The following is a 14,467-nucleotide window of genomic DNA, read 5'->3' as shown; positions in this document are numbered from 1 at the left end:
CATGCTTCAGCCATCAATGAGAATTTATTAACATACTGCATGCAACATATATTCAGATTACCTCCAGTTTTTGCTTGTTGCATGAAAGAGTGAGAGAGGTGCCTGTCTCGTATTCTTTATCAGCCAAATCCCAAAAAGGTTTAGTGGGAGGACATAAAGCAGGATACACAACCACTTAAGTCACCATTATGACTTAAGGAGCTTGTATCAGCAACTGAGGCATTGCTATTAAACAGCTATTTGTTAGCTGTCTGAAATGAATTGATGGATGCTAGTCTAATGAAAATGGCCTATTTCATCGATACCAATTAGTTTTCTTTCTTCCCCTGCAAGTGACTGGACTGGATAAACATGATGAAATTGAGCTGTCTTTGATTGGTAACCATGTTTTCTAAATGTTCAGCAAGGAGACACAGACAACAATCATGCTGGATTTCTGCTTGTCTTTCTCTGTCTCATAACTCTCTGCAGAAGGTTGTGCAAAAGTAAAGTCCTGTAAAATACTATTCTTGAGCCCTCAAACACTTATTTTGGGGTTCTGTCCTATAATGTTTTGGTTCTTGATATACCTGAGAAGATTAATTCATCCTAGTCAAGTACTGAAATGTTTTGCAACATAAGGAAACATTTCTCCTGCTTTAGATATTTGACCCTGGAATGTTGATACAATTCAGCATTTATTCTTCATCAGCCAAAACCATCAATTTTTCACTGATTCACAGGGCAAAAAAAAGTTCACCAGCTAATGCTGGTATTTAAGAATTGTTACCTGGTCTGTCTTGCTCTATCTGGAAAGTGCTTTCCAGGGGTGCTGGGACATTTCTGAAATCAGATAATTTTGCAGCCTTACCAGCTTATAGAAACCAGGTGTAAGGGTTTCTTAAAATTAAATTCATGGCTGCTTTGAAGAGCTCTTTATTGAACTAGATGAAAATGTAGTAATGCAGGTCTCATACAGCAAAATGTTCCTAAGCCTATCTGCATTCATTGCTTAAGTACATGATAGAGTTAAGGATAGAGCTGAATAATGTTGCTGAAGCAGAGCCTGGTTGAGGTCTCTAATTTCATGTGGAAAAAAAAAAGGAGGTTAAGAATTTAAGAGGAGAGGAGAAAACAGGTGACAGGAATTGTGAATATCTGTATTTCCCATTAGCAAACTGTATTTCCCAATTAGCAATTTCCCATTGGTCAAGATCTAAATTTGGTTGAAACTGTAGTTCATGGATGGATCATTGCTGGCACTACTTCATTCAAGATGTTATTGGATCTTGCTGACTGCATTGGCTCAGGATGCATCATCACCTTACTGACTGTAGGAGAAATCAAATATGCTGTGGGACTGTCAGATCAACAAGTGGTGTTTTCCTCTGTGTCAGTATTGTAGATGATGTCTAGCTAAGGGGTTTCCACAGTAAGTGCAGAAAAAAACTGTGACCACTTGTGGCTTATGATAGCTTTGGGATATAAATAAGTAGGTTATGACATTGGACAAGGATAATGGTGATAAGAACTACTACGTGCACACAGTGTCTGTGTCACAAGCAGATGTATGACAGGGCTCATTCCTCAGCAGATGCTCCCATGCCAGTGTTAGATCAGTATTCAGCTGGACGAGGGTGGTGAAAGACCTCTCTTTTTCCTACAGTAAACAAAGCCTTGCAAAGGGGAGCTAAACTCTGGTTGTCATACAAAACAAGTGTCATGCTTATTAACGTCAGCTGATATGCTCCCAGAAATGACAGACAGCCAGTGTCTCTAACAAGAGCCTGGAGGGAGATGCAGCTCATTCTGAACCACAGACCTGCCTGGAAGGTCAATGCTTTCTGATCCCATTCTCTTCTCTTCCCTATGCATATTTGAAGACCAGTCTGTCAGGGCAGTCAAACAAAGCTGTAGCACTCAGCCTAGGTAACACAAAACTTACTGTACTTTAGATATCTGTCTGTCTATCTATCCTAGCCTATCTATCTATGTATCCTATCTATCCTATCTGTATATATATATCTATATGTACAGAAAAAAGAGAAAGAGAGTACTCACCTGGCTGTTGGAAAACAGCAAGGCTGTCATCTTAATTTGTCTGAGTAACCTTGAAGGTTTCTTGGATTTTTAATTACTCTGGAAAAGTTGTGTACACATAGTGTACAGTTATGTGCTGTAGGTGCAAGCTCCAAAAATGAGGAGGGTGTGCAGAGTGAGCTCTGAAACCTATGTTTTTCAGGGGCATTGTGGGATCTCAGCACATCGTTCCCGATGTCCAGAGATGCCAGGAGAACCCTTGGGGGTCTCGGAAATCCTGGAATGTTGCCAGGAGTGTTTGGTGGCTTGATTTTGATCCATCCACAGAAATAACAAGAGTTTGAGGACAAGAGAATCACTTTAGAGTGAAGGGTGTAAAAGGGACACATTTAGAGGGTGAAATATAGACTTCAAGGTTTTTGGTACAGGGGGGTTATGGAGACAAGATGGAGGGATCAGGGCGTGTCTCGTCCTTCTTCTTTCTTCTTCTTGTCCTCCATCTCCTGTGGTGATGTTGGCACTTGGGGATTGGTTTATGGTAAAGGTGCACCTGCTAACATGGGTGAAAAGCATTGGAAAATAAAGGTAAATATTATGTACGTAGATATTAGTATAAAAAGACATGACCGCCCCGTGGGTGGTCAGAGAGTGCCTGTGACTGCTTGCAGATCAGACCTCTGTTGGGCAGACAGAAATTTTTGTAGATAAGAAATAATAAACAATCCGAAGACCGAAAAGCTGAAGAGTCCAGACTCGTCCTTTGAAACGCGTGCCACCCAAGAACCACACTACCCATGTCGGGGCAGAGACAGACAGCCGAACCGGACAGGGCATGTTGCACAAGAGGTCAGCTAAGTATTGGGATTGGGGATTCCTGTATTTTAGTCTACAAGGAATAGGTTGATAGCAGCCTAGCTTTACAGAGGCCTTCTGCTTACAAGTGTTGCCATATTTGGCTTTTCAGCTGTTTTAGGTGCTAAGCACTGTAATGGGAGCTGAACTTATGGCTCCAGATTAATTACTGAACTTGAGTAAAATCTGTATTCATCAATAATATAATATAATCAAGTTTGATTTGATGTTGATTTTATTACCAAGATGTGAACCTGTAATTTGATCACAGCAACATGAGTATTGTACTGTGTCCTCACTCAACCTTTCTGATATCTGTCAACTTGATTTAAGATGTCTGAAGCATGGTAATGTTGATCTCTCAATACAGGTGTTACTTTCACTCACTAGTTCTCCTTCTTTCCAGGCACTTGCCAGCCCAAGCAAGAAGTCTTGTGAGTCTTATGAAAACTGATCAGGTGAGTTGTCTGGAACCCCTTCAAACTTACAGCATGAAGAGGTGTTGCTTCACACAGCAGATGCACCTGCAATGACACCATGTGCATCTCACAAAGGTAAAGAAATTCAGACTTGTTATTTTCTTCTTTATTGCACAGAGAATTCACTTCAGTGCTGACTGGAAGCTCATAACAGTGCACATTGGAGCCAACGATCTGTGCATCTATTGCAAAGACCCTGTGAGTAGTGACACTGGTTATCTCCAGCTGTGCTGTCAGTGCAGAAACACCTCAAGGGAAATCATAAAGCCTTCACAGAGATAACATGAGTTATATATGGGCTGCTGAATGTTTTGACAGAGGTTGTAGCTGGAAATACCTTGATATAAAAAGGTACCAGCAGCAGAGTAGGATGGTTTTGTTTTCTCTGGCTTACTCCAGGATAAGAACCACTGCTTTGACTACTGTTTTTTGACTGTAAGCAAAAAAGGGAAGGGAAGAAATGCCTCACTCCTCTGATGTGGTAACTGCTCTGCTCTAGCTTGGCCTCTTTAGACATCCAAGAATGGCAGTGGTAGTTCAAAGGGGTGCCACCCTACAATTGTCATGACACCATTACTCACAGTGTGGGGAGGTGCTAGGACTGCTGAGGTGTACATATGAGGGGAGTTGCTGCAGTCTTATTTGAATGTTATGCTTCTCTGGATTGTGGAGAAGCCTTTAGGGCTGCCATAAGGAGGCCATAGGAGCTGAGTGGGCAGGTGACAGGGAGAGGCCACCTTTCACTGCCAGCTCTCACTCTCTTGCCTTTAATATGCTCACTTCTTATGAGCATTTTCAATTCTCCTGCAACCCCTTGTGCTTGAGAAATGTGCTTCTTTTGCAGCGGCCTTGCTAGGCATCTTTGCTGCTGCTGCCAAGTTTTATAGCTTTATTTATAGCTTTGACCTTGACTAGCAATGATTTCACATAATTTTATGAGAGCTTATCAGCTGGCTGTGAGCATGCTTGTGGCTGCTTGGTTTATGCTGTTCAGCGTGCATTCAGATTGGGTTCCTTCCTGCATTTGTACATGAAGGGCCTGGTGGATTTGGGTTAAATATGCTGCTACTCAACAAGGTTTATTTTAAATCCAAAGTTTCACCGAGCCTCCCTACGTTTTGGATTAATTGCTATGTTAAAATCCCCAGTCTCTAGAAAGAAGCAAGAACATTCTACTGACCACAGTGTTGTAGGGCAGAAAAGGAAGTGAATTAATGTGATTCTCCAGCCTCCCAACCTAAATTCCTTGTGTCTCCATTTGACAATCTCTTCTGTTTCTATCAGGATCACTACTCAGCTGGGAATTACATCAAAAGGATTCAAGAAACTCTTGATATTCTGCACAAGGAGGCAAGTACTGTGAAATTATCCCAGCATTCTAGCTCACACTGAGACATGACTGACTGATGCTAGCTCTTCTGTTTGATTTTGTGGTTTGGTGGTTTTGTTTTTTTTTGCATTCTGGTACAAAACATATGCTGTTGACTTGTACAAAAAACATTTTCTTTTGTCTTGTCTATCTGCAGTAGTGAGATGCAGTCTGAAATGACAGATAGTAACATTGAGCTATGGTATGGGGAAAAAAAATCAAAAGCTGATTTGGAGGAGTTTGTTGCTTTTTCAATCTTTTTAATTTTTTGTATCCTTCCAGTGGTGGAGAAAGGGAAGTGGTGTCAAATGGCTGGACTTTGGGGTAAAATAAATGCACTGTGGGCTGTGTAACCAGCCATTTTCTTCTAAACCAAACCTTATCTTTCAGGTTCCAAAAGCTTTAGTGAGTCTGGTTGATGTGGCGGACATCACCGTTCTGAGACAGTTATTTGTGGACCCTTCAGTTCAGTGCCCCACTTACTTGGCAGAGTAAGGCTTGACTTCTTTTTGTCCTGTTTGTGTTCTTATTTTGTGCTTCTCTCATAATTTGAACTGATGTTTAAAGGTAGCAACACAGTCCTGTGGACTTCTTCCCATGCAGTGCTGACATCACCCTGCCTGATGGCATTTCCTTCTCTTGGCTTTAACCTGTTTTCCATCTCTAGAACTGCACATAATGTACACCTCAGAGGCTAGGGTTAAAGTTACTGGAACAGGGTTCTTCAAGATGGGGTTGAAATGCACAAACATTTAGATTTGCAGGCCTTTTATTGTGATGTTTTTGAGGAGTAGACAGGTTTCCCCTGTTTCAGAGGCTTTAGTGCAATGGGTAATTTGCATTCTTTGCTGACCTTCCAAACAGAGACAAATTCTCTATCTTGGGAATGCAAAAGGAATTGTTGATTGGAAAGGTGTCAGCTCAGAAGTAAAACAGGCAGTACATTTCAAAATACTGTTTTCTAGTTCCCCAGGGGCTCTGGTGTGCACCTGTCAGTCTGCAGGGCCTTTGGATGCCAGGGTGAAATTAATGAAACAAACTACACAGTGTGCACTACTTTGATATATCTGTGTGTGAAACCAAAATTACTTAAAGAAGTATCGTTCCTGTGGGACAGAAAATAAGATTAAGGTTTGAAATTACAATAGCAAGGACAATAAGATGTTTTCACAAAAACCTAATTGTACAGATTCCCTTATTATATCCAGGTCATGAAGGTATTGCATGACAAAGGGTGGTCTCTGTATTATCACATGTTTGACTCTCTCTGTTCCTGTTTTCTCCTTTGACGTCCCCCACAGTTATCTGTGTAGCTGTGTTCTCACAGGAGAAGAAAACTCAGAAAATTTCACAATGGTGAGAGATGCCATCAAAGCTTACCAGGTATGACTATTAAAGGTGGTGCAGTTACTTTATTTCCAGTAGAGGTGAGCTCTTGATTACCTAGCAACATATCATATCTGTTTTTTACTCAAACTATGAACTCAGCAAGAGCTCATTTGATGCTATCCAAACCTATCATGTGACCAAAACTAGCAGCAGAGGTCTTCAGAAAAATGATGTTTCCTAGTAGAGGTTAATTGGTGGGAGTTTAGTCACCAAAACCCTGTCCCTGACAAACAGTTTCAGCATTGTGTTCCAACCTTCTCAGCCCCTTTGCAGCATCTCAGCATTCTTTTGCCAATGGCTGTGGCTATTTAAGTTCACAAGTAAAACTTCCTTTTGATTCCAGTACTCTCAGAAAATGTAAACAAAGAAAATAGTTTTGATGCAGAGATGTTGAAGTATTGCTGGTGGTTTTTGATGCAGAGATGTAGTTGAAGTATTGCTGGTGGTTTTTTGTTTCTTGCAGCTTGGCATTCAGAGACTGATAGAGTCTGGCAGGTATGACACTCATGAAAATTTCACAGTCGTCATCCAGCCTTTCCTTCAAAATCTGAAGGTTCCTCTTGATCAGGTATGATCTAAAGGTTATTTCTGCATTTAAAGGACTAAGGATGGGTATCTTCCCTATAGAGACTATATTCAAAATAGTTTTGTTTTGTTCTGTGCTTTTCTTATGAGAAATTGCTGGGTTTTGGTATAGTACAATGGATTTCTTCATATAGTAAGTTCTTAGTTTTATGTATTGGTCTGTCAATATCAATTGCCGTTTTGGAAAATGAGTCAAAACTTGATTTAAGAGGTGTGTTTGTGTATGTTCTTTGAAGTACAAAAATAACAAAAATATTTTTCTTCCTGAAAATATGATAAATAAAAGACCAAGTTATTTAGTTGCACTTCTTAAAGCAGCATAGCTGCATTGCTTGGTGAGGACTATGGCATCAGCTCCCCTTTGTGCCACATGACCAATTTTTCTGTGTCTGACAGAAAGGGAACTTTACCTATGATCTCATAGAAATTTTATGTTGTTCATATGTTGATGTATATCTCAGTTCCTTGAATGGCAAGTTCCAGTAGCTGTAAATCTAGGAAAAGACTCAAACTTTCACTAGAGGTGAAACTATTTTCATATGTACCTGGAGCTGAGAGGAGTTGGAGCAAAATACTGAGCAGCGATTACTCTGGCATAATTGAACTGGATCATTCTGAAAATGTTTGCAATAGCTGGTGAAAGTTTGAAAAGTTAAGGTGCTGCTGTGGAAAAATTAGCTTCACAGGCCTCCTTTGTTTTGTTTGGGTGAAGCCTTTTGTTTGTGCGTGAAGCTGGTGCCCATGAGAAGTCATGGCGATTTTGGTACTGAGGGTAGGGAACACAGAAATAAAAACAGAAGAAGCAAAATATTTCTGAACTTTTTTTGTAGTCTCACAAGGATTAGTTCAGATTGTAAGAAGTTCAGGATGCTCTTTCAATTTCTTATCTCACAAAACATTCAGATGTTCCTGAACTGAAAACTCTGTCTCTAAATATGGCAAAAGATATGATGCAAATTTTGGTAGTTGTCCTCTAAAAAGCAAGTCCAAACACACTGAAAAAAACCTGTTCAACTTTTGAGGAAGAAGTGCTCTGACCAAAAATACTTGTTTCAGTCATGTGTGACCCTAATCTTAGTTTTCATGTGACAGACAAATTTCCAAACTCCATTTCCTCCAGATCCTCCAGTACCTGTATTAACCCTTTATTAAAGTACAGTTTTGTTTAGAAAGGAGACTGCTCTGGTGTGCTTGACCAGACTGGCTGCTTTCCACCAAACACTTACTTGCTTCTTGATCCTTTCAAAACTCACAGCTATGCAGGAGGTGCTGTAGAGCATAATGCTGCTTGCGGTTCCAGTTCTAATGACAACTGGAACCAGGGAGAGGAACTCATTGCAGAACTTGAAGAGGAACTGTACCCATAATTGAAAATTGTGGTTTTACTGCTTCTGAATGGATCTGCCCATGGAGGCACATAATCATCTCTAGCTAAGTGTTTCTGGTAGTTCATGGGTCTGCTGAAGTACAATTTGTGTTGCCAGATAATGGCAGCCTTTCTGCAATGGAGCAGGGAGAGCAAGTAGCATGGATCTCTCTTTACTAGTTCTGATTTGGCCTCAGCAACTCCAAATTGGAAGTATGGGGATTTTTCTACACTCATATGTCCTTTATGCTTTTATTTGTAGAAAGAAAAACCAGATGTCTCCTACTTTTCTCCTGACTGCTTCCATCCGAGCCAGAAAGGCCATTCTCAGCTTGCCAGGGCTCTGTGGAATGCTGTGGTAAGCTGACAGGCTCTGCATACAGTGAGATCTTCACCTAGACCTGACTGCCATTAAAATATCTCTGTAATAAGCATTGCAATTAAGTCCTGAATAACTCTGGACCTTGTGTTTGTCTCTCCTTAACTAGTTAAATACCCTCTGGCTTTGGCACTGCTCTCTGCCTAGAACCTCTTGGTTCTTAAAGTGTGTGGTGAGGAGAGGGGTGCTCCAAGTGCATGATCACAGTCATTTTGTGACTTCAAGTCCTCTTCATCTGTTTTTATGCAAGGCAGAATGGCATTTAATAAGGATGATGTTTCTATGGGCTGCTATGGGAAACCACCAAATAAAGAATTGTAACTGCATATGTCAATTTAAAACGGATTACTTAGACATTTGTTTTAAATCCCTGTGTTGTTAATGTCTCATTAGGAATTAAAGTGGCTTTAATTCAGTTCAGTTTCACTACTTTTGGAAATGAGTTAAGCTCAATAAAGATGAGTCACTAAAGATTGCTTAAGCAAACTCATTTTACTTAGCATTGCAGTGCAGGAGTACCCAGCAGTCAGTGGCAGTATCTTGGATCCTGAATGGTAACTTCCATATACTTTGGATTAATATTTTAACAGCTGACATGATTGCTTGCAATCATCAAGCAGTACCTCTAATTAGGTTTGGTATTATCTTCTACACATAAACAACCTTTTGTTGGAGATGCCATCATGCAGCTTAGCTATAAAAAATTGAGGGACTCTTAATGTCTTTTGTGCAAGAGAAGAAAGTTTATGACCTTGCCTCCTGGCAAAATTCCAAGGTACTTCATGTGCCTGCCAAAATCCTCCAGGAGTTTAAACTGAACCACTGTAGCTTTCCACTTCCCATTTTAAGCTTCTTTTTAGAGCTGCTCTTTTGTTTTGCAGTTGCCATGTTCTTTCTGAGAAGTAGATGCATTTCAACCTTGGCTGTAAATCTAGGTCTGTAAATACAGGCACCTTTATATAGATTTGAAAGGTATATTTATATTGGAGTTTTTTTAATTAGAATTGTTTTACAAATTTAAGAAGAGCTGACAGGGTTAAAAAATAGATTCTTTTGTCTTTGTTTCCAGTTACAGCCTGTGGGCCAGAAAGCTGACTCATTTGATTTCTCAGCTGACATCGTCCTTGGCTGTCCAGCTCAGGTAAACATACCCACATTTTGGAAGTTGGCTGTCAGGAGGCTGTATTGCTTGTGCTTGCTGCAGAGAGCAGGGATTTGGTCTATCTGGAATAAGCTTACTTAAAGCTTTGTTCTGTTTACCTCTAAGAGAGCAAGTGTTCTCATATACCTGCACTGGTGTCCCATGGCCACTTTGCTGTGCAGTGAATACTGATTGACAGCATGCTGATTGGTGTGTTTGCAGCTACAGCAGATGTTGTTTTTTGTTGTTTGTGAAGAACAGAGGCAGCTCAAGCAGCAAACAACAGAACATGCTGCATTAACTTTCCCATCAGAATCAATGAGGTTTGGGCACCACAGCAGCTTTGAAAACTCAGAATCTGTCATGTCTTGGATTGGTGTCAGATTGGCTTTCCTGGCCTGATCCATAAGAGGAATACTTCAGACTCTTTGGAAGCTGCTTCTGCAGTTACACAACAAGCTGCTGAACTTGCAGGACAGTTGCTAGGTACCAGCACGTGGAAATGACTGCTCCAGGCAGCATTAACTGGCTCCCTTTCTTCAGCAGTTTCAACAAGAAGGCCAAAGAACTCAGCTCCCTGATCCATTCAGTTCTGACTTCTCTTAGGTCTGGAGGCAGGCATTCAAGTTATGCACGAGGCTTTTGCCCATATTGTGTCCATCCTGTCAGACAAGGAAAATCTTCTGAGTTATTAACCAGTGTATTTCAGAAGTCCTCTGATTTGCTCAAACTGATCCTATTTCATTTACCCAGCATTCTTTCCAAGCAGCTTAAATGAACTCAGCAACAACTTCAGTGCCAAATAATGTGGATTTTATACTTCTTTCCCTTTCTTCACTCTTATTCAAAGATGTTGCTTTTCAGAAGTAGGCAAAGAAAAGTTTTATATCCCTTGAAAAGATATATGGCCATTTTTTTTGCAGAAATGGCAAGCCTTTAGTAAACCTAAATGCAATGAAAAGGTCATTGATAAAAGTGCCAGTAGCCATGGAAAATTATTTGTTTTGAGGCAACCTTAAGTACCATAAAACCCTGCCTTCTAATTTTAGTGCTTTTAAAGACTTCTTTATGCAGATGCTGGAGCTTCTCTTGATTGAGGTAAGTGAGCCTCCAGGTGAATTTTTTTAGCCTGTATGATGTGCATGTCTTCCTGAATGCATGCTGCATTAGTAGAGGACAAAAATAACAATGAAATTTCTACAGTCTCCCTTGGAGGGAAGAATGAGCTTTTCAGTAAGTAATCTTTCATCTCCCTGCTGCTGACACAAAAGATCTGCCCAGGTTTGTCTAGTTTCTACATCAGCACCTTTTGAATGGACTAAACTTCTAATAAAGTCTAATTTGGAATGTTAGGAGAAGAAAATATTAACCTGCAATTGGCATCTGGCACCTGTAATTTTTGTCCTAAGGTACTAAACACAAATTTTATTAATTTTAAGGAAGAAGCATGGTTTCAAAGTCCAGATTCTAATTTTATATTTTAGGCAATTACTTTCTTAGTTATATGATACCTTGATATCACTTGCTATGGTTTGTGCCATGTGCTTATTGCCCAATTTCTCTTATTGCTCTTATTTTGTTTCCTCTTTCTCCAGAACAGTCCCTTCCTGGGCACGTACAGGAATAGCAACTACACACCTGTGGAGCCCACTAGAGAGCCAATAGAGGTAATTGTTGCACCTTTTGCTGCATTTTAGGCAAACTATAAAAAGCTGCATCTCGTCTTGTAGCACATAATCCTGAATTTATAGATTATATAAACTATTACTAGTTTTTGGAAAGAGAATTCTGCCTTGCATTGCACTTTTCATTGTGTAAACAAATGTTTTCCTAAAAGCCAAACAAAATTAATTGTATTTATGGTGCAATTGTATCAAAACTGTAACAAAAGTAAGTAACCTGGAATGCATAATTAATTCAGATAACAAGTTCCTCCCCGTATGGAGAAGCTATCTTAGAATCCTGACCCCCAAATCATCTGAGGAAGGTTTAGATATTCTCCTCTGGAGGCACTGTTCTTCATTACACTCAAGTAAGCTTAACCTGTAGAGGGCAGTCACCTTTACATATTGGATGTGTGACCCTATACAAAGGTGATAGGAATCCCATTTTCAAAGGGACTTAATTTCCACCATGACTGAACAACTATCATGGGCATGTTCAATAAACTGCAGAAATAGATGCTGTGTGTAGGACTTGCAGAAGTGGAGAAGTTATTTGCTTGGCAGTCAAAATGAACTGGGCGAGTTTGACATACTGGGAGTGTTCATGACTAACCCAGTTATCAAAATCTTTGTGTGCCATGAGGGTCACAAAGAACAGCAGTTATTGTCTTAGCAAGTCATGGATTGCAGGACTGATACGGGATTTTTATCAGTAGAGCTAGAGTTATACTTTAATATGTAATTCCACTGAATATCAACAGCAACAGCTTTTGAAGTGATAAAGGAAAGAAGTGGAGAGAGAATAAAGCAACACTTTCTGATCTAAAAATAAGCCTATCTGTCCTTACTAGCCTCTGCAACCAGACTGTAGTCGTTGATAGTGGAGCATATTCCAGCATCTTTTTGCAGGAACAGATGAATTTGTTGTGATGTTTTTTAACAGCAGCCATGCTTTCTGAAAACCACTGGTCTATGTAGTTTTACTCTGGTAGAATTGTGCAGTCACAGAATAATTGAGGTTGGAAGGGACCTCAGGACATCCCTAGCCTGATCTTCTGCTTCTAGCAGGGCTGGCCTTTTGATCTGTGTACACAGCTGTCATTGCTCCTGCAAGGGCTGGCCACTGGAACAATTTTACTTTTTGCCTGTTACCAAAAAACGTGGGGAGACATTGATCAGCTCTCTATGCTGGTGAACTAAGGTGTTATGCAATGTGTGTTTGATTCAATATTTTCAACTGGTGGAATTTAGGTGACATAATAACTATTATGTCATCTAAAAATATATGGTGAAGTACAATTATTTAGAACCTAACAGTTTTCTGTACTGGAACTTTTAAAGCTTTGAAGTTTTTTCAAATTTTATATTCAGTAAAAGCAAGACATTTTTGAAAGTTTCTAGGGAAAGAATAGGTTCCTGGCAAAATACATGGGCAACAATAATATAATAATAGAATATATAAGGTTCTTCCAATGCTTGACCACTCTTTCAGTGAAGAAATTTTTTCTAATATCCAACCTGAACCCTCCCTGGTGCAACTTGAGTCCATTTGCCCTTGTTCCTTCACTGGTTGCCTGGGAGAAGAGACAGACGCCTGCATTGTCCTCTGAGCCTCCTTTTTTCCAGGCTAAACAACCCCCGTTCCCTCAAGTGGTCTTAGGACTTATGTTCAGACCTTTACCAGCTAATATAATAATACCTTAATAATATAATACATTAGTTTAATATGATAACTTTGCAGGGGATTTTATTGTTGATCTTTATTTGCTTTTGCATCTGATATGTTTTGAGATAGAGCAAGACTTCAAACCTGGAGACCCCACCTTGCAGGTCATGGACAAAATTTGTAGGCAGTGGAGAGAGAAATATAGGAAATGTAAGATGAAATGTTTTGCCTTTGGAAGAGTTTTATGCTTTGGCTAGAAAATGTCGCCAGAAGTAATGATTGTTTGGATAGTGTTCCACAAAGAGGTGTAAAAGACTGTTGTGCTACATAGGCACCAAACTAGGATCTGTGTTTTAACTTGGTTTTGCCCTACACTGTAAAACTAAACCATATATGAATTCCACATTATCTTTTAGCTACAAGATGAAACCATTTTGTAACTTCTCATTTCAGAATTGGGGCAGTGAACTGTCGTGTCCTGGTCATACTCCATCCAGTCCTGTCCCAACATCAGGTGAGAAAGAACTCCTAACCTAAAATCATACATAGGAAAAATTTCATCTTTTGTTTCTAAAAGCAATAAGATGTTGAAATTGCACATCCTAGATGGAAAGTAAACAATAAAAGCTGATATATTTAGCAGCAAAGGGAAGAAGTCTGTCTTGCCATTCTCAGTGAGTTCTGCATGACAGCAGGTACGTCCCTGTGGATAAATGTGATCGCATTTATTGTATGCGTGTAACTTATACGTCATTCATCATACAGCAATGTGGCAGGTTAAAATTGCCCAGGAGGGTTAGTGACTTAGCAAGCTGGAATGTGCTCTGATAAGCAGCACAGTGCAAGTGCTGTGTGCAGTCTGAAGATTTTATAGGGAGATATTTAACAGGAAATATTGATCTATGACCCAGACCTGTAAGTCAATTAGAAGAGATTGAATGTATGCATCTGTAAACATATCTAGTCTGTTTTCATTTTTTACCTAAGCTGTTTTAGGTTCCATTTCTTTCCATGTTAGTGTAATGCACTGTTGCAAGCAAAGGTAAGAAGTTACACATTTTTGCCTAGGTGACACACAGAACCTGAAACTTTTTCTACCTTAAAAGTCTGCAAAAATGCCATCAGATTGGAACCTAAGACTTGCATGTTTATTCTATTAGACAGTATTTTGTCAGTTGTTGGTAATCCTGCTTTTATTCTCCTACTGCTTTTTAGTCCATGAGCTACGGCCTGCTGACATCAAAGCCATAGGAGCACTTGGAGATTCCCTGACTGTGAGTACTGCTGGATTCACATGTTTACAATAAGAAGAGCAGTTGACAATTTCTACCCAGACGTTGTCACATCAGGCATCATCAGATAGAAAGCAAATTGCTTTGGCTTGGAAAAGCAAAACTCATCTACCCGGTTCCCTTTGCAAAGAAATAGCCTGAAGGGATATGAGTGACACTGACAATTGTGTAATCCACTAATGAATAGTTCAGGCCAGGACTGAAATGGGATTCCATTCTCTATTCCATACAGTTTATCCAAGTGTTTTTGAAAAGGAAGTGTCTGC

The 14,467-nt window shown here is 39.9% G+C and overlaps 1 protein-coding gene across 1 annotated transcript in view; it reads left to right on the top strand.

The window, feature by feature from the left end:
* PLB1 (phospholipase B1) overlaps window positions 1-14,467 on the top strand; it is a 79,167-nt gene that overhangs the window by 45,071 nt on the left and 19,629 nt on the right. Inside the window, exons 37-47 of the mRNA XM_066547871.1 lie at window positions 3,278-3,329; window positions 3,468-3,548; window positions 4,635-4,700; window positions 5,110-5,210; window positions 6,021-6,102; window positions 6,572-6,676; window positions 8,322-8,417; window positions 9,508-9,579; window positions 11,175-11,246; window positions 13,363-13,423; window positions 14,125-14,183. Of these exons, the coding sequence (XP_066403968.1) occupies window positions 3,278-3,329; window positions 3,468-3,548; window positions 4,635-4,700; window positions 5,110-5,210; window positions 6,021-6,102; window positions 6,572-6,676; window positions 8,322-8,417; window positions 9,508-9,579; window positions 11,175-11,246; window positions 13,363-13,423; window positions 14,125-14,183 (847 nt within the window). The remainder of the gene's footprint in view (window positions 1-3,277; window positions 3,330-3,467; window positions 3,549-4,634; window positions 4,701-5,109; window positions 5,211-6,020; window positions 6,103-6,571; window positions 6,677-8,321; window positions 8,418-9,507; window positions 9,580-11,174; window positions 11,247-13,362; window positions 13,424-14,124; window positions 14,184-14,467) is intronic.

Source organism: Molothrus aeneus, chromosome 3 (genome assembly GCF_037042795.1).
Source record: "Molothrus aeneus isolate 106 chromosome 3, BPBGC_Maene_1.0, whole genome shotgun sequence".
In the NCBI taxonomy this organism is placed as follows: domain Eukaryota; kingdom Metazoa; phylum Chordata; class Aves; order Passeriformes; family Icteridae; genus Molothrus; species Molothrus aeneus.
This window is presented reverse-complemented; position numbering and strand designations above follow the sequence as displayed.